General features: G+C 47.3%; 1 protein-coding gene across 8 annotated transcripts in view; it reads left to right on the forward strand.

Annotated features, from left to right (window-relative positions):
- The first annotated feature begins 499 nt into the window (after positions 1 to 499).
- Positions 500 to 18,884, forward strand: part of Shld1 (shieldin complex subunit 1) — a 73,442-nt gene continuing 55,057 nt past the window's right edge. The window contains exons 1-2 of one of the 8 annotated variants that reach the window (XM_042276286.2): positions 500 to 521; positions 7,711 to 7,883. In XM_042276286.2, coding sequence (XP_042132220.1) covers positions 7,715 to 7,883 — 169 coding nt within the window. In that variant the 5' untranslated portion in view covers positions 500 to 521; positions 7,711 to 7,714. The other 7 variants (XM_006983977.4, XM_042276284.2, XM_042276283.2 and 4 more) reach the window with 7 other exon arrangements.

Raw genomic sequence — 18,884 nt, forward strand, 5'->3', positions numbered from 1 at the left:
GACCTGGCCCTTGCCCCAGAGACAGCCACTGTTCTGTGGGAAATGAAGAAAGAGCAAAAGAATTTAAAGGGATAAGCAGAAGAAAGTAAGGTCTCCTGGGAGGAACAGTTAACTCCCATTGGACGAGCCAGAGGAGGTTCCTGGAGGGAGAACTCTCTAAAGCTGAGCTCTGAAATATCACAAAGACCAGAAGGGAGAGAAAAATGTTAATAAGGAATGAAGCTGTGATAAAGAAAAATTCAGGTTGAGAAAGAACAAGCATGGAGTATTTAAAAGAAACATCTAATCAGTGTGTAGGTGGAGGGCTGGGGGTGGCAGTGAGGAGGTCTTTACGTTTGTAAACATTTTCACAGTATGTAGTGTTTGAATGCCCAAATCTCAAGCACTATTTGCTTCTTATGCTTTTTTTTTTTTCTTTTTCCTTTTGGAGACAGGGTCTCATTATCTATCCTTGGCTGCCTGGAATAGATAGACTCGGATAGATAGCCTTGAATTCATACAGAACAGCATGCTTCTGTCTCGTAAGTGATGGATATTTTTTTTTCTTCTTTGAGACAGGAATTCTCTGTGTAGCTTTGGCACCTTTCCTGGGAACTCACTCTGTAGACCAGGCTGGCCTGGACTCACAGAGATCCACCTGGCTCTGCCTCCCAAGTGCTGGGATTAAAGGTGTGCACCACCACCGCCCGTCTGAGTGATGGATTTTAAAGACATGCACACCACAATGGGTTCAAGATTTTTAAAACTATTTTAAATGTTATGTGTATGGGTGTTTTGCTTGCATGTATGTCTGTGCACCATGTATGTGCCTTTGGAGACCAAAAGAGGGCACTGGATCCCCTAGACCTGGGTTTACAAAAGGTTGTTAGCTGCCATGTGGATGCTGGGAACTGAACCCAGATCCTCTGGAAGTGCAGCCAGTGCTCTTAACTGCTAAACCACCTCTCTAGATCCTTGAGTACACTATTTTTTAAAGACATTTCTCTAAAGTGTAGGACTTCTAATGTGTGGGGTCTCATCCAAAAGAGGCTGTGAATATATAGGACTCCTTCAAGAACACAGTGGGGAAAAACTGTCCTCAGTCTAGTTAAGCAGATTGTTTTAGACTAGACTAGCCCAGTGGCCAGGACCAAACCAAAATGGAGTCTGTTGTGCTAAGTGCCACTTAGATGAGCTGGGAGACAAGCTTGCTTTCTCAACAGTTCCAGGTGACCACAGTCGGTGAAGAAATGCAATCTCCTCTGTGTAAACCTATAAAGACAGTACCCTAGGACGCGGGCTGTTCTGTCTGTCTGTCTGTGAGCAGACCCACACTGCTCTAGGACTCTTGTGCAGCTCTAGGCTGCGTTTGTTCTGATTGTTTCCTTTTTGAGACGGGGAGGAGGTATTAGAGACTGAATTTAGGACCTCACCTACCCAGATAAGAGTTCGAATGCTCTGTGGCTAGGCCATATCCTCAGCCCCTCGAGTTTTATCTTTCAATAGTCAGTCCCCTTCTTGTCTTTTTGTGTGGCTCTGAAATTCTAGCCTGTACAGAATCCATGCAACAATATTAAAATAGTTTCTTTCATGCTGGTTGAGAGAATCGTGTTGTCCTTAGAGATCATGATCGTCCTGCCTCACTCAACCTCCTCCCCAGGGCTGGGGTTCAGAGTGGACTTCCAAGGCCAGTTTTCTTCTTTTTCACATTCTTTTAAAGACACTTTTCATGCTGACAGTTTTCCAGTTCCTTTGGTGCCCACCTTAACAGCACTTAACAGCAACTAGAAATTGCCCCGATGACCAGCATGCTGCAGGGGACAGGCAAATGCCCTCAGTTAAGATGGCCGCAGCTGCCTTGCTTTGCCCTTTTCTGACCTCAGCAAAGACTACTTCCTTTGAAACCTCGCTTTTTCCACAACAAAGATGGAGCCGGCGCTTCCGGTTCCGGGCTCTTGCTGTCGTGGGGGTGAGTGACACAGGGCCTGGAGAAGGAATCTCTGCCGGTTTTCTCCTCCATTCTGGAGTGTCTTGGGAAGGGAGCAGGGAAACGAGGAGGGAAGGGAGGAGCGATTCTCGCGACACTTTATTCCACGAGGTTTCCCGGCACCTGCCCAGCCCCTCCGCCCAAGCCCCGCCCACCGCGCCCTCTTACCTGGCTCTGGAATTTAGCGGGGGGGGGGGGGGGGGGCGGGCGGATTAGTTCCAATTATTTTTCTATTTTAACATCTTAAATTATTGTTGTCTTGCTGGTTTTGCGTTTTGAGACAGGGTCTCTGTCTACATAGCCCTGACTGCCCCGAAACTCACTATGTGGATCAGGATAGTCTGGAGTTAACAGATCTTCCTGCCTCTGCTGGGATAAACAGGCCCAGGTCTATTATAATTTTAAACAGCCATATTGTAGCTGGATGTTTTCATAAAGTCTAAACTGTAAACTACAAGTCAACAACCTTGGACTGTGTTCATCACCCCAAAGAAAACTTCTGAGGAACGTAGTTCAGAGCCGGAGCATTGCACTGCCCACCACCTGTCCCCACCCCAGTCCTGGGCTGCGATCAGAGTACTGTCTCTATGGTTGTCTAATTTGCATGCTGTATAAACGGAATCAAACAGTATGTGACTAGCTTCTTTGGCCAGGGATTTGTAAGGCTTGTTTGGGACTTGAGAGAATTGCATTCCTTTAATGCTAAAAAATGCATAACTGTTTGGAAACCTATTGCATATTTTTATTTTTCTGTTGATCAAGACCTTCCTAAGTATTTTCCAAAGCACTCCTCCAACTGCCTATCAGTGTGATTTTTTTCCTTGGGGTAGCTATTCTCTTTCACTGTCTTTGTGCCACTACTATGGTTCATTACTATAGAGGTTTCTTTTGTTTGGCCTTTTGAGACAATGTCTTGCTACAATAGTCCAGGCTGGCCCCGAATTCAAGGTCCTCCTGCTTGTGTGTTCCCAGACACTGGGATCATAAGAGTGTGTGACCACATCTGACTTGCATTGATTTCTGTTGTTTTGTAGGTTAGTTTAGGCTCTAATAGCATCATTTATTTTATTTTATCTTAGTTTGTTTTATTTCACTTCAGGACAGGGTCTTACTATGTAGCCATGACTGGACAGGAACTTTCTATGTAGGTCAGCTGGCTTCAGACTCACGGAGATGGGCCTGTCTTTGCTGGGACTAAAGGCATATGCCACCACCCCTGGTGAACAGTACCATCTTAAGATACTGGCTTCTGATGCATGACCACGGTATATCTCCCTTTTCTTTAGCGCACGTCTTAAGCTTACTTAATACAGTCCTGTTTTATTTCTATGCTTTTTTGTTTTTTGTTTTTCGAGACAGGATTTCTCCATGTAGTTTTGGTTCCTGTCCTGGATCTCGCTCTGTAGACCAGGCTGGCCTCAAACTCAGAGATCTGCCTGGCTCTGCCTCCCGAGTGTTGGAATTAAAGGCATGCGCCACCACCACCCGGCTTATTTCTATGCTTTTATAAATGGGTTCTACATGGCAACATGGAAAAACATGTTGTTGCCACCAGCGACCTCTCCTTGTGATTGTATACAACTTGAACTCATGAGAACTTTACTCATGTGATTTTTTTTCTTAACCCTCAGAGTATAAATGTCTGATGCTCTGAATAAAATTGGCTATTGCATTAAAAATAAATAAATAAATAAATAGGTTCTAATTCACCTTTGAGGTTGTTGGTTACTAATGTATGTAAATATAAGTGATTGTATGTGTGTGTTGGTTGAATCTTGCAACCTTGTGTAACTTGTTTATTTTTTAATTTATTTTGTGCATTCCTTAAGGTTTTCTGAATAAGATCATGTCTTCTGGGTTTGTTTGGTTTTTGCCCTGAGGTTGAACCCAGAGCCTGGTCCTTGCTAAGCAAATGCTTTATTATCAAGCTGCATCCCCTACTCCTGTGTCCTGTTAGTGGGGATAATTTTATGGTTCTCTTTCCAATCTGGACACCTTTCATTTTATTTTCTTGTCTAATTGTGCCATCTAAAACTTCCAGCACAACACTGACTAGAAATAATAAGCTTAGACATCCCTGTTTTGCTCCTGATTTCAAGAAGAAAGCATTTAGCTGGCCTTATTGATCATCCTTACTATGGAATTTTAAAACCACTTTTTATAAGGTTGAAGAAGATGCTTTCCATTCCTAGCTTATTGAGTAATGGTATTTGTCAAAAGTTTACATGTATCTATTGTGGGTGTATCCTTTACTCTATTAATAATGGGATATACAGATGGATTGGCAGAGGTTAAAATAACTCCGAGGGCTGAGGATGTAACTCCGTTAGTAGAATTAGTAGACTGCTCACTTACCATCAACAAAGCCTTGGATTTGCTCCCCAGCAAACCAGGCACACATCTGTAACCCCAACATGTCAGAGGTGGAAATGAGAGAGTCAGAAGTTCAATGTCATCCTCAGCTACACCACAAGTTCAAAGCCAATCCCGATACACAAAACTCTGTTTAAAAATAAACTAAAAGAATGAATAAAATGGCTTTTAACATAAAATAATTTTGCATTTTGGGGGTTAGTTCCATCTAGTCCTGAAATATTGGTGTGTTTGTGGGCCGGGCGGGGCGGGGAGGGGGGGGTGATATGTGGGAGGGTGCACAGGCCTCTGAGTATACCAGAGCCACACCTGCAGTCTGGAGCCATAGCCTTCCTGTACACTGTTGATGTTCTGTGGAGGTCTCCTGTATGTGTGTTTGTGACACAGGATTGTGGTTTTCTTGTGGTGTTAATGTGGATGTTATTCTTGTGCTGTCTTTTCTCCCTGTCTGTCTTTCCTTCTTTTTTTCAGAAGAGGAACTATGTAAGTTCATTATGTAGGGCTAGGAGTGTAGTTTCATGGCAAGGCACATGTCTGGTCTGCTGAGGACCTGGGTTCAATCCCCGCTTTTCCTCTGTCCCATTGCTTTCTCCTGTGAGCAGTCACTGACTCTCACACAGTGTGTTTAGAAACAGATGTGCATATACTTACTTTATAACGTGAAGGGTTCTGCCTTCCGTAGGATTTTTCACTTTGTTTTGGCACAGTGCTCAGCTTGGAGTTTTGGGGCCTTTAATGCAAGCGGTTCAAAACCCAAAGCAAAACTATCACATCAGGGATCCCTTTCATTAATGACATCAGGTTGATGTTCGTTGAAGGCAGGCAGAATCTACGGGTCTCACCTGTGACCTTTCACTGTTTCCACAGGCCTCCTGCCTGGGGTTATGTAACCGGAGCCGGAGCCAGAGGTGCCAGGCAGAGGTCCCAGCTGAAGCTCCAAGGTTGCTTAGCTGTTAGAACGCCCGCGGAGAGGCGGAGAGGCGGAGAGACAGGATGTTCTGTTTTGGGGAACCTTATCTTTCCACTCCTTTTAGGAATGATCAGCTGATACCTGGGCTGATCCTCTGCCTGAGCAAGTGTCCGAAGCCTGTGACTGGGTGTCCTTGCCAGGTGGCTGTGTTGGTTGGCTTGTACACGTGCTGCCTTTGCCTGATCGGCCCTGGGGCTGCTCAGACTCGGGAGGCCGGGGACCTTCAAGCTGGGCTCATCCCGTGGGAGCAGCTTTTCGTGTGTTTCTTTGGGCAGCTTGGGGTGCTTCTTGCCTGTAGCTAACTGTGAATGAGGGTAATGACGGGAGTCTCTGCTCCAGGGGGTCACTGGAGGTGAAGCCCTTGGCCTAGGGTCAGATCTACTATACACTTGACAAAGGTGACCTGGCCTTGTCACACTGCTCATATTATTCTGAGATTACCTCTTCCATTAAACATATGTCTTCGAGATCTTTCGAGTTCTACCATTTTATTCTTTCTTTGTTAGTTCTATCATTTTAATAGCTGTGTGGTAGTCCTTGATTTGAAATAATGCTTTCTTCCAAAACTCTTCCTTATCTTCTTTTGACTCCCTTGATAACACAGCCATGGCACACAGACTGTCTCTTCTAATTGACTTCCAGGTCCTCCTTAATGCCTTTCTCTGTTCATTCAGTTGTTAAGTTCTGGTCTCCTTTTAGTTCTTGGTTTGGTTTTTTGTTTTTTGTTTTTTTCTTTTTTTTAGTTTTTCAGTTTTTTGAGACAGGGTTTCTGTGTGTAGCCCTGGCTGTCCTGGCACTAACTCTGAGACCAGGCTGGCCTTGAACTCACAGTAATCCACCTTTCTCTGCCTCCCGAATGCTGGGACTAACGGCGTGCACCACCTCCCAGCTTTAACTGTGTTCTTAATCTCTCCCTTACTCTTGACTCATAGGACCTTGGCCTATCTCAAACAGCCTCCTCCATTACTTAGACTACTGCAGGGTGTGAGTGTCTGTGGCTCCTGGGGTTGCCTGTGGCCAGTACTGAACAGGCTCCGGTCCTGTCAGCCTCTCTGCTTTCCAGCTGCTAAGTGTGCAAGCAAGACTGTGCACGCCCAACCTCTGGATGGTGCATGGAGGCTTGTGACAACCTAGCGTCAGGTACTGGCTACTATAAAGCTGATTGCTGCGAGCAACTCACGAGAGAGATGGACAGGAGTGGGTGTACTGCAAGGGACTTCGAACGGAGAATCCGGTACCCCATAGGTTCAAAACCAGGAAGGGAAACACTAGGGTTTTCTTGGTTTATTTGTTTTTTAGTTTTATTATTATTAATTTTTTGTATATGGGTGTTTTACATTTATTTTTATGTGTATCTGTCTCCCACATTCACAGACTGCCCTTAGACCCGTTCCCCTGGAACTGGAGTTACAAATGGTTTTAGTTTTATGAGCCACCATGTGGGTCCTGGGAATTGAACCCAGGTCCTCTGGAAGTACAGCTAGTGCTCTTACCATGTTCTAACATTCAGCCTCCTTTCCCAGCTGAAATTATATTTATATGTTGCTGTTGTTGTTACTGTTTGTTTGTTTTGAGGCAGTCTTGCTACTTAGCCCAGGCTGCCCTCAAACTTGGAATCCTTCTATGTTAGCCTCCTGAGTTTTGGAATTACAGATGTTTGCCATCATGCCTAGCTCCTGGCTGAAACTGATTTTCCTCAGGTTGTAGCCGGAATCTTAAAGGTTCTTATTAATAAAATCAAACCCGAGGCGAGTTATTGGGGTCCATGCTGGTAGATCAGAGAGACAGAACAAGCCACAGCTATCTCACCTTGCCAACAATTCCTCAGCTGGTCCTGTTTCCTCAGACTGGAAGCTTCTGTGTCCTCATCCCAATGAATCTCAGCTGAACTGTGTTGCTCCAAAGCCTGAAAGCTTAACCAGTCGAATCTCCTAGTTTCTGGTCCTCACGCCTTATATATCTTTTTGCTTTCTACCACCACTCCCTAGGATTAAAGGGTGGCTTTCTGGGATTAAAGGTGTGTGTCACTATGCTTGGCTATTTCCAATGTGGCCTTGAACTCACCGAGATCCAGAGGGATTTCTATCTCTGGAATGCTAGGATTAAAGGTGTGAGTGCCACCATTTTCTAGCCTTTGTATCTAGTGGCTGTCTGTTCTCTGACCCCAGATAAATTTATTAGAGTACATAATATTTTGGGGAACACAATACCACCACATCAGGTGGAAGTCCATCTTGTCTCACAACTAAGGGAACTTGGTGCCCAAACACTGAGTCGAAGGAGAAGAAACCCCATGTCTTAGGGGAAGAGAATGGCTGGTCTTCAGGACTCCTCAGGCTGTAGTCCAGGGTATCTCTTGCTGCACAGCTGGTGATGTGGATTGTTTGACCTTGCCTTGCAGGCCTATGGAACCCCAGGCCGACACACCCAGCAGCCAGTCAGTGGAGAGCTGCACCTTGGATCTACCGACAGCATCTGTCCTCAGAGGTCATGAAGCATCCCAGGGAGCCAGCAGCAAGTCTCTGAGTTCCCTGGAATCCCAGGCTTTCCCTTCTTCTTTGACTGCTGATCCAGGTAATAAGCAGAGTTTGAATCAAACTAACTTTACGAAAACAACTGTCAGAGACACAGGTGAATGGTAGTTCTGTTTCTCCACCCAGAAGGAGTAAGTTTTTACCTTACCCAGAAAAACACTTTACCCAGAAAAGCTGTGGGTTTTTTGAAGGGCTTCAAACAAGCCTCCCAGAGTAACAGGGTGGTGTATAGAAACTGGGGATGCAGAGGTGAATGCCCAGGTCCTTCCTTGAGGGAGCTCAGAGTTTGGGGTGATCCAAACACAGTGTGTCTAGACAAAGAGGACCAGAAGGGAAGCAAGTGTTTTGTTATTCCTTCCTGGGCCCCTTCCTGTTCTCTGTCAGATATGCTCTGAGGCAGAAGGAACACTTAGTTTGACAAAGAGGGTGGAACTGTGCTTGGTTCTTTTTAAGACCGCAGAAAACAGCAGTGTGGGCACTGTGTGCTGTGGGTGATGAGGATGATAGAGAACAGCAGTGTGGGCACTGGATACTGTGGGTGATGAGGATGATAGAGAACAGCGGTGTGGGCACTGTGTGCTGTGGGTGATGGGGATGATAGAGAACAGCAGTGTGGGCACTGTGTGCTGTGGGTGATGAGGATGATAGAGAACAGCAGTGTGGGCACTGTGTACTGTGGGTGATGAGGATGATAGAGAACAGCAATGTGAGCACTGTGTACTGTGGGTGATGAGGATGATAGAGAACAGCAGTGTGGGCACTGTGTACTGTGGGTGATGAGGATGATAGAGAACAGCAATGTGAGCACTGTGTACTGTGGGTGATGAGGATGATAGAGAACAGCGGTGTGGGCACTGTGTACTGTGGGTGATGAGGATGATAGAGAACAGCAGTGTGGGCACTGTGTACTGTGGGTGATGAGGATGATAGAGAACAGCAGTGTGGGCACTGTGTACTGTGGGTGATGAGGATGATAGAGAACAGTGGTGTGGGCACTGGGTACTGTGGGTGATGGGGATGATAGAGAACAGCAGTGTGGGCACTGTGTACTGTGGGTGATGAGGATGATAGAGAACAGCAGTGCGGGCACTGTGTGCTGTGGGTGATGAGGATGATAGAGAACAGCGGTGTGGGCACTGTGTGCTGTGGGTGATGAGGATGATAGAGAACAGCAGTGTGGGCACTGGGTACTGTGGGTGATGAGGATGATAGAGAACAGCAGTGTGGGCACTGTGTGCTTGCCGTGGCACATGTGCGCAGGTGAGGACAGCTGGCAGGAACCCATTCTCTCCTTCCACTCTACGGGCCCCAGGGATTGAACTCGGGTCATCAGAGTTGAAGCAAGCACCTTTACCTGCTGAGCCGTCTTACCAGCCCCTCGCTCTGGATTTAAATGAGATTCTTTCTATCAGTTTTCCTGACTGGATTGCAGAAGTTGATAATTTAAGGCTAATGGTAATTATCGAGCTGGAAAGCCCATCTCTTGCTCATTAATTATCCAATCTATAGTCTACAAACCTGGATTCAAAATTTAAATGTACCAGTTGCTGGCCTGAACTCGCTATGTAGACCAGGATTGGCTTAGACTAACCTCGAACTCACGGACACCCACCTGTGTCTGCCTTCTGAGTACTGGGGTTAAAGGTGTGCGCCACCACCCCTGGCTCCGTGGCGTCTCATGCAGTGGAGCTCGCTATGGGGAGGAGGCTAGACTTGAACTCCTGGCCCTCCTCACTCTGCCTGCTGAGTGCTGGAATGTCAGCACTTGCTGCCTTGCCCAGCCACCCGCAGTGTCCATACAGGAGCCTGTTTCTATGTTTCCATGTTGAGTCCATATCCCTCCTATCGCCGCATGCTTGTCGGTAGCTGTTGTCCTGGCTTTTCCCCTTGTAGCCCTTCAGCAGATCGCTGCCAACGGTTCCCCCCTGTTCTGACAACCCTGGACCACTGTCTGCTCAGATCCGGGCTTGCCGTTGCTTTGATCTCCAGAGCATCCCCACAGCTGCTGTGCTTGCCCAGATTCTTAACACCTCCAGTCCCTAAGCCAACCAGATGTTGGCTTGTGTGTTTCCTGCCCTGTGTGGTTTGGGAAATTCCTCTTCCGAGGAGTGTTCCAGCTGGACAGTATTGGGGTAGCAGTGGTCTATAGCACCGGTACGTACTCAGGAAGGAAGCTTCCTCTTCATGTGGCCTGTGCTTGGCTCCAGATAGAGTCAGCCATGAAGAGCTGTCAGGGTATGGTGGGGGCTTGGGATGGCAGTCCCAGAGTGAACTGAGTAGCTCGTCTCCCTGGCTATTGAGTCAGATAGGATCCAGGAGCTGACTATGGGAGTCTGGTCATGAGCTGAGGGCTCCGTGGTGTAGCACGTGCCTGGCAATGCTCAAGGCCCCAAGTTCAATCCAACACCAGAAACTTAAGAAAGATATGTTAGGATTCCATCAAAATAACTCTCCGTGACCATCTCTAATTGAAATCCAGAGAGTGGAGTATACAGTAATGGGGTGGGGCAGCAACAGGCAAGCCAGGTATCCTGAGCCTGCACACAGAGGTGGATGGACCCAAGCTGTTGCCTCTCCAAACCCACCCGATACAGGGATCCACAGAGCCGGAGCCCTCTCCACTTCCTCATCACTCAGTTGTTCCTCCTCCCCAGGCACATGCTACCACCCCGTCTACCCATGGGGTGAAGCCTGCCCTGGCACAGATTCCCATGGTCATGTCTAGGAGGCAAACTGGTGGAGCCTTCCTACCTCACTGGATGTGTCTAATCACACACCACTGTTCATGCCCTGGAGGAAGCTATTAGAGGCAAGACACATGAGTCTGGAGCATTTTCCAAGAGACCCATGGGTTATAAGAATCCCAGGAATAAGCCAGAAAAACCTCCGAAGTTTCTTTTGTTCCAGTCCGGCATACAGAGGCAGGGTAGGCTGGGCGTTCGTCTGCCTCCATAGCCATGTGCCTGTCCCCAGGTTACCAGTTAGCCACTTCTCAGGAAGTGCTGCTGAAGTAAACAACCATTGCCTCACACAGGCACAGGGTCACGAATCTCCTCCCTGTGCCTGTCCCGGTAGATAAGCAGAAGACTCTGTGCTGCCAAGGTCTTCCTGGGACACATTTCCATCCTAGTGCGTGAATCTCTCTGAGATCGTGCTGCTCGGCCGCCAACAGCCCCAAGCTCTTCTGTAATCTGCTAACTGTGTTGTTTGTTCCAAACCACCGACAGAGCAGCAGTGCGAGGCTGCGCAGGCACACGGCACGGGCGGCGGCTGACCACAGAACTCTGGGGCTTCTCATCAGCTAATCCTGGACTCCTGTTTGAGGCTGAGCCAAGCCTTAGAGTCCGAGCTTCCCGATTCCCTCTTGGGATGGGCTCCCTTCTGGATCAGCTCCAGTTCACTCCATGGGCTGTTGAATGGGATCCACCCATCACCCTTGACTTCAGATGTCTGAATGGACTCGACTCCTTGCCTGTTAGATACTCGCTGTCCTGGAGCTGTATTAGGGGATGAACTGTCTCCTTAAATATCTCAAAGGCAAGGTCATGAGGTTCCTCTGTGTTCTGTTGTGGCTGGGTGACCAGGTGGGTCCTGTAGCTTGTCTTCCCAGGGCCCATGGAACCTTTGTCCTGCAGAGACTGGCAGTGCATTCTAACGCAGAACAGAGGGTTTCTCTGCAGTTGTTTAGACGAGGCGAGACGGGTGGAGGAGATCTTGGCGCTGTCCTGAGACTAGAACTTTTGTCTGAGAACAGTGCTGGGAACTGGAATGCAGACAGCAAGCCTGGGTGCTGAGCACAATGAGTCTTTGATGATTAAAGGCCTCTGCTGGCAGGTGGCTATAAACTTCAACAGTGCTTTAATGTCCCTGGGGTTTTTTGGGGGGTGGGGGGAGTCAACATCCCAGTCTTCAAAGGTAGCCAGATAATTTAATATTTAAGAATAGGTAAATATGCTTTATCCTGTTTATAATTCACATGGCATCTCTTTGTAATTCTATAAAACTCTTGTTCCCATAATGAAACAAAAGGTCTTACAGTCAGTACTTCATCGGAGTTACATAATAATTGTAAAATTCTAGATTTGGGGCTGGGGAGATAGCTCGTGGGTAAAGTACTTGCTGAGCAAGCTTCAAGGCCTGGGTTCTCAGGTTCGCAGCACCCACGTGAAAGCAGGCTGTGGTGGCTGATGTCTGTAACCACTGGAGCGGTCCAAGACAGGCAGGTCCCGGGGCCTCACTTGCCAGCCAGAGTAGCCAAGATGGTGAGCCCCCAGGTTCAGACTCACAAGATAAGGTGGGAGGGGCTGGAGAGAGGGTTCAGGAATTAAAAGCACCCACCCAAGTTCTGTTCCCAGCACCCATGTCAGGCAGCTCTTAGCCACAGTCACCCCAGCTCCAAGGGATCTGACACGCTTCCCCAGCGCCGTGTGCACTTGCACTTATATGAAAGAAATGATACACACACACACATGCACACACACACACACACACACTACACAGACTATGAAACAAAATAAAACATTAAAACCAGATGTCAACCTTCGGCCCACATGTGCACACATGGGCAAGTGCTTGTGTATGACACACACACACACACACACACACACACACACACACACACAATCCTGCGTCATTTCTCTTTTAAGTTAAAAGTCAGGCTGTATGGTAGACATGCAAATGATGTCAAAGAATGATTTTGATGAAGATATAAGCAATATCTAACCTTCTGGCTAATGACGCCCCTCCCTTTCTCCTCCCTCCCCCTCCCTTTCCCCTCCAGGACACAGCAAGGAAAGGAAAGAATAAAGCCGTGATTGTAAACTGATTCTCTGAGACATGACTGGAAACAAAATGGGTTTCCATCACATGCCCTGGTGGCTTTTATTTGAGAAATTTGGTAATTTTGTATGGCAGTACATTCCAGTGTTGGCTCTCTCACGTCCCCCACCCCCTTCCCTCCCTCTCCTTGCACATTTAGCCAACTAGAAGGAAGGTTCAGTTTGGTAACAGGATTTTGAACTCTGCCCTCTACTGGTGGAAGGCAGCTGTGGTTCTGCCTGGAGGTTGACAGTCAAGTGTGTGTGATTGAGAGCGGCGTGGTGGGCTCCTGGGCTGCTGCTCTCTTCACTCCTCTCTCCTCCACCCTCTCTCCTGCCCTTCCTCCTTTCCTCCCTCCCTCTCTCCTTTCCTCCTTTCCTTCCCATATTTCTGCTTTTATGAGCTGTAGTCTCCCTATGCAGACCAGACTGGCCTCAAACTCACGATCTTCCTACCTTAGCCTCCTGAGTGCGGGGGTTACAGGGACGGTGGTTGTCAGGCCTGCTGTGGACATTCCTTTGGGAACCACAGGCTGAGGTGGGAGGCATGGTATCCTAGCCTCCCATCTTGGCATGCTTCTGCTAGATTATTTCTACTGTGGGTCATCGGGCAAGCACTCATCTGAAGAGCAGTTTTCCAAATGGAGTTTGGAAACCACCCAGCCCACCTAACCTCATTCCCACATGGGGAAGCTGAATCTTAGGGTGCAAAACCACCCAAAGTCACTAGCAACCTGGAAACTATTTCCTGGTTGGCCATCTTGCAGATGACTTTAACTGTCAATTCATTGTCCCTTTTAAAATACACTGAAAGCCAGGTATGGTGGCCTACACCTTTATATGAAAGAACTGATACACACACACACACACACACACACACACACACACTACACAGACTATGAAACAAAATAAAACTTTAAAAACTTAGGTAGAGAGCAATTAAGGAAAATATCAGATGTCAACCTTTGGCCTACACGTGTGCACACACATGGGCAAGTGCTTATGTATGCCAGTGCTTATATGTGTGCCCGCACGCACACACACACACACACACACACACACCTACACATGTGTATGCATGCACAATCCTGTGTCAGGCAGATCTCTGTGAGTTCAAGGTCAGCCTGGTCTACATAGCAACTTCAGGCTAGCCAGAGCTACACTGTAAGACCCTGTTGCTAAATAAATAAATAGAATAAAATACGCTTAGAATTGTGTATTTTAGAGTTCCGAATGGCAGCTCCTATCAGGTAGTCATTGGAGGTGGTGATGGTTTCATCGTTCTTGAAAGGCTCAAGGATGCTGCTTCATTCCATGATATCCTCCTCTGTTCTTCCTTTTTGAATTTCAGTGCCATCTGTGGGGATAACAGTCCAAAAAGGAAATCTGAGCAGATCTGAAAAACAAGCCGGGCTCCCGACACCAGACAGGCTGCAGGCGCTTAGATGCAGAGCCTCTGGGCAGAGTGGCTGGCTGCTGACTCAGCGGCAAGTGAGCTTACATTCAGGACTTGTTCAGCTCTGTCTTCCTGCAGTGCAGGAAAAGACTTGACTGATGTAGTGAACTGGTACTGTGCCTAATTCACAAGAGGCAGTAAGGGAAGACAGTGAACATCTATTCCTTATTGTACACCTACTCTGTAGGTGCTGTGTCACAGGGGTTTGTGTGTGTGTGTGTGTGTGTGTGTGTGTGTGTGTGTGTTTTGTTGTTGCTGCTAGACAGCAAACCCAGGGCTTCCAGCATGCTAGGCAAGTGCTCTAGCACTGTGCACCCCAGCATGTTGTTCCTTTTGATCTTAGAACCACCCCCAAAGAAGTAAGTACTGCTCTGACCTCCCTGTTACCGCTGAGGAAACAGCCTTGGAGAGGCTGGTGTTGCGATTTTGTTTCAAGAGTGCTGGAACGCTGAGACTCACATCTGGGTCAAGCCGACCTCAAAGGCAGGACTTTAAAGAAACGCAAACATGAGTGTAAGGACGGGCTGTGAAGGGCTAAGCCTTAAGCACCTCCAGTTACCCCTTCGCGGCTCCTTTCTGCTAACTGCCTTCCAATACCAGTACTTCTCAGGGGCCAAGCGTGCCTCCTGCCTCTCTTCACACACACACACACACACACACACACACACACACACACACACACACACACACACACACTCACACACACACACTCACACTCATTACTACCCTTCCCGGCTCCAGTCTGTGGAAGAAGCACTACTCAGCTACCTGAAGACCAGCTGTGGAGAAGACATTGGCTTCCCAGTTCAGTGGCACTTGAAGCAGGAGCCGCTGTCTTAGGTCAAAACCAGAAAAGAAAGTCAGAAGTTTCAGTTCTGGGTGTTGGCTGAAATGAGTGAAGCCCTTACTTTACCCAGAAGACCTTTTCTCCCCGGCATCTAGAACTCTTGGTTCTTCGTCCTTTGAAGTTGTTCTTTGGTGCCTAGGTTGCAGCCCAGGCCTTGGTATTTTAGGCAAATGTCACCATGAGCTGTTCGTCCAGGGTCCTCCTCCCTGGAGTTTTTGCACACTGCTGCTGACATGCTTCCTGGAGTGCAGCTTTTAAGAGTAAATGCTTTTGTGTTCCCCTCTGGGTTCCCTGTGCTTGACTGGCGGTCACCACACAGCGTGTGCAGCTGCCGTCTGCCAACCTGGCCTTGACCCGTGAGTAGCTTCTCGGGGCAGCACCTGGTATTTAGTAAGGTTGCTGGACTGAAAAATGAAACTTGTTAAGATTTAATGGAAAGAAGGGCTGGAGAGGTGGCTCAGTGGTTAGGAGCACTGGCTGCTCTTTTGATTTGGATTCAATTCCCAGCACCCACATGGCAGCTTGCAACTGTCTAATTCCAGTTCCAGGGGATCCCACAGCCTCTTCTGCCGTGAAGATTTTGAAACTAGCCTGAACTACATAGTGAATTCAAGGCCTGTAGCAGGCTTTCTTTTGGGCCACCAACCAGCTCTCAAATCATGACACGGAGACTTATTATTAATTATGAATGCTCGCCCTTAGCTTATGCTTGTCCCACTGGCTCTTATAACTTAATGTAACCTGTTTCTCTTCATCTCTGTTTTGCCTCGAGGCTTTTTACCTTTCTCTCATTCTGTGTGTCCTATTTTTCCTACTTCCTCCTTGTCTAGCTGGCTGGTGGCTGCCTGGCAGGCTGGCCCCAGGCATCTCTTTTTCCCTTGTTCTTTGCTCTCCTCTCAAGCCTAGATTCTTCCTCTTATTTATTCTGTCTGCCCAACAATCCCGCCTATCCCTTTTCTGCCTAGCTATTGGCCATTCAGCTTTTTATTAGATCGATCGGGTGCCATAGGCAGGCAACGTGAAACAGCAGCATGTCCTTACATGATTAAACAAATGCAGCATAAACAAATGTAACACACCTTTGCATAGTTAAAGGAATATTCCGCAGCAAAGGCCCTCTTGGGCTATGTAGTGAGATGTCCCCACAGGTAAAGGTGTTATGGTAAGGACAATTAGGTCTGATGACTTGAATTTGATCCCAGGAACCCACACAGTGTGAGGAGAGAACCAATTCCATAAAGAAATGTAATTAATATATAGACAAAATAAAATATCAAAACAGAAAGAGCATGGTAGGAAACAGAACAGTTTTAAGGAGGTGTCATGTTACAGAGTGTAATCTGATCCACATATGTTTTTAGAAGAGAGTTTATTTTATTTACTTTGACACAAGGTCTCACTGTGTATCCCTAGCTGTCTGGGAACTCACTGTATAGACAGGGCTGGCCTCGAACACACAAAGATTTGTCTCTTAAATTCTGGGATTAAAGACTCACTCCCTGCTGGGCTGTTTCTTTGAAACATCATCTTTCTGTGTTGCTTATGTTGGTCTTGAGTTCAATGTCCTCTGTCTTCAACCTCCCAAGTGCTGGGATTATAGACTTATGCCACCATACCTTGAGGGGATGTTTTATTCATTTCATTTATTTTTTAAGGTTTAATTTTTATTATTAAAAATATGTGTGTTTGTCTAAGTGTGGATATGTATATGTGAGTGTGTGTGCCTGTGAAGGCCAAAGGTATGAGATTCCCCTGGGTCTGAAGTGATAGATGGTTGTAAGCTGCCCAGAGTGGATCCTCTGCAAGGATCTCTACCCACTGAACCATCTTCCCACCCCAGAAATTGTTTCTTAATTCAGCAAATATTTCCTAATAAGAGCACATACAATTATAGACTTACAGATACCTCTAAAGATTGCTTTTTAAAGATGTTTTGTTTTGTTTTGTTTTGTTTTGAGACAGGGTCCTACTATGTAGCTTTGGCTGTCCTGGAACTCACTCTGTAGATCAGGCTAGCCTCCTACTCACAGAGATCCTCCTGCCTCTACCTTCCAAATGCTGGGATTAAAGGCGTGCACCACCACTACCCAGCTTGCTTTTAAAGATGTTCCAGAATTTATTTATTGTTTAGTTTATATATGGTGTGTGTCTGAGCATGGGTACACTTGCATATGGAAGTCAGAAGAAAACTTTCAAAGTCAGTTCTTACACATCGAAAAAGAAAAGCTAGACATGGTTGCGCGCACGTGTAATCCCAGGGCTTGGGAGGTGGGAAACACACAGATTCCCGGGACTCACTGGCCAGCTAGTTCAGCCTATTCAATGAGTTCTGACTAGTAAGGGACCCAAATTAAAAACTCAAAAATGGATGCCTTCTCAAGAGCAACACCCAAGGCTATTCTCTGGCACACACACACACACACACACACACACACACACACACACACACACACACACACAAACACGCAGGCAGATACAGACACACATACATCCCACACGACACACACAACACACAAACATGCAGGCAGATACAGACACACCCTCCCCCATACAACACCCCCCCCCCCACATACACAAACACAAACACACCACACACACAGATACATACCACTTACACACACAGGCACACACACACACACACACACACACACACACACACACACACACACACACACCCCACAGGCCCAGAGGCAGACACACATACAAACACACAAATACACAAACACGATTCCTCCTTCAAGGCCTGGGTATAGCACCCCTTGCTCCATCAGCCCCTCTGTCCATCCCAGGCAGGGATGGAACTGGCTACAATTATTCCCCAGTTTTTATTCAGTAATACCTAAACTGCGGCCCTGGACTTGGCAATGTGTGACTCTACTGCCCTCTTGTGGTTGCTGTCCACATAGTTCTGAGCCTCGGTGTGTGTGTGGGTTGGGGTAGCGGGGCAGGGGGGCAGCATTTAAGTGTGTTATTCTCTGCTCTGATTAAGTCTACCCTTCCCACCCCACCCCCAACACACACAAACACACAACCCTGGGGATTGAACTCAGGACCTGGTGCATTCGAGGCAAGAGTTCTACCATTAAGACACACACATCCAGCCCCTCTCTTGTATTCTTCGTAGAAGCTGTCTACTAGAAGTAAAATTAAACATTTTTTAGAGATTTGGTTTTTAAGATGGGTATCTTAAGCTAAAACCTGAGAAGCTAATTCGTCTTACAGTTCCCAGTGCCATTATGTATGTATGTGGAGTCCAGAAGAGGGCATCAGATCTCTGGAGCTGGAGTTATGGGAGGTTGTGAGCTGCCTGATATGGGTGTTGGGAACTGGACTCAGGTCCTCTTCAAGAGTAATATACATTCTTAACCACTGAGCCATCTCTCTAGCCAGTCTCAGAATTCTTAAAGTTACAACTTCCATTTACTTTTGATTCAAGGCTAGCCTGGGCTACACAGTAAGTCCCATTTTAAAATACTAGACAAACAACAAAGAATGGGCTGAGAAGGTGGCACCTTGGAGAGCAGAGCTTGACCCCAGCGTCCATGGAAAAAGCAGAGCATGCATGACCACACTCACCAGTGACCCCAGAGTTGTGGGAGGCACAGACAGGAGGACCCCGGGCTTGCTGGCCTGGCACCCCAACCAAAACAGTGAGCCCCAGGGTCTGTCTCCAGGGAACAAGTCAGAGAGACAGAAGACACCCAGCATCCTCCTCTGGCCTCTACAAGTGCATGCACACCCACACAAACCTCACATATACAAGTGACAGATGACACGCAGCAGCATCCTCCGGCCTCTGCAAGTGCATGCACACCCACACAAACCACACACCCCCCCCACCCACACACACAGAGATAAGAAATTAGGTCTCTCTGGAAGTCTCTCTTCCCACACCACATCCCACATAGCCCAGGTTAGCCT

This window comes from Peromyscus maniculatus, chromosome 4 (assembly GCF_049852395.1).
Source record: "Peromyscus maniculatus bairdii isolate BWxNUB_F1_BW_parent chromosome 4, HU_Pman_BW_mat_3.1, whole genome shotgun sequence".
In the NCBI taxonomy this organism is placed as follows: domain Eukaryota; kingdom Metazoa; phylum Chordata; class Mammalia; order Rodentia; family Cricetidae; genus Peromyscus; species Peromyscus maniculatus.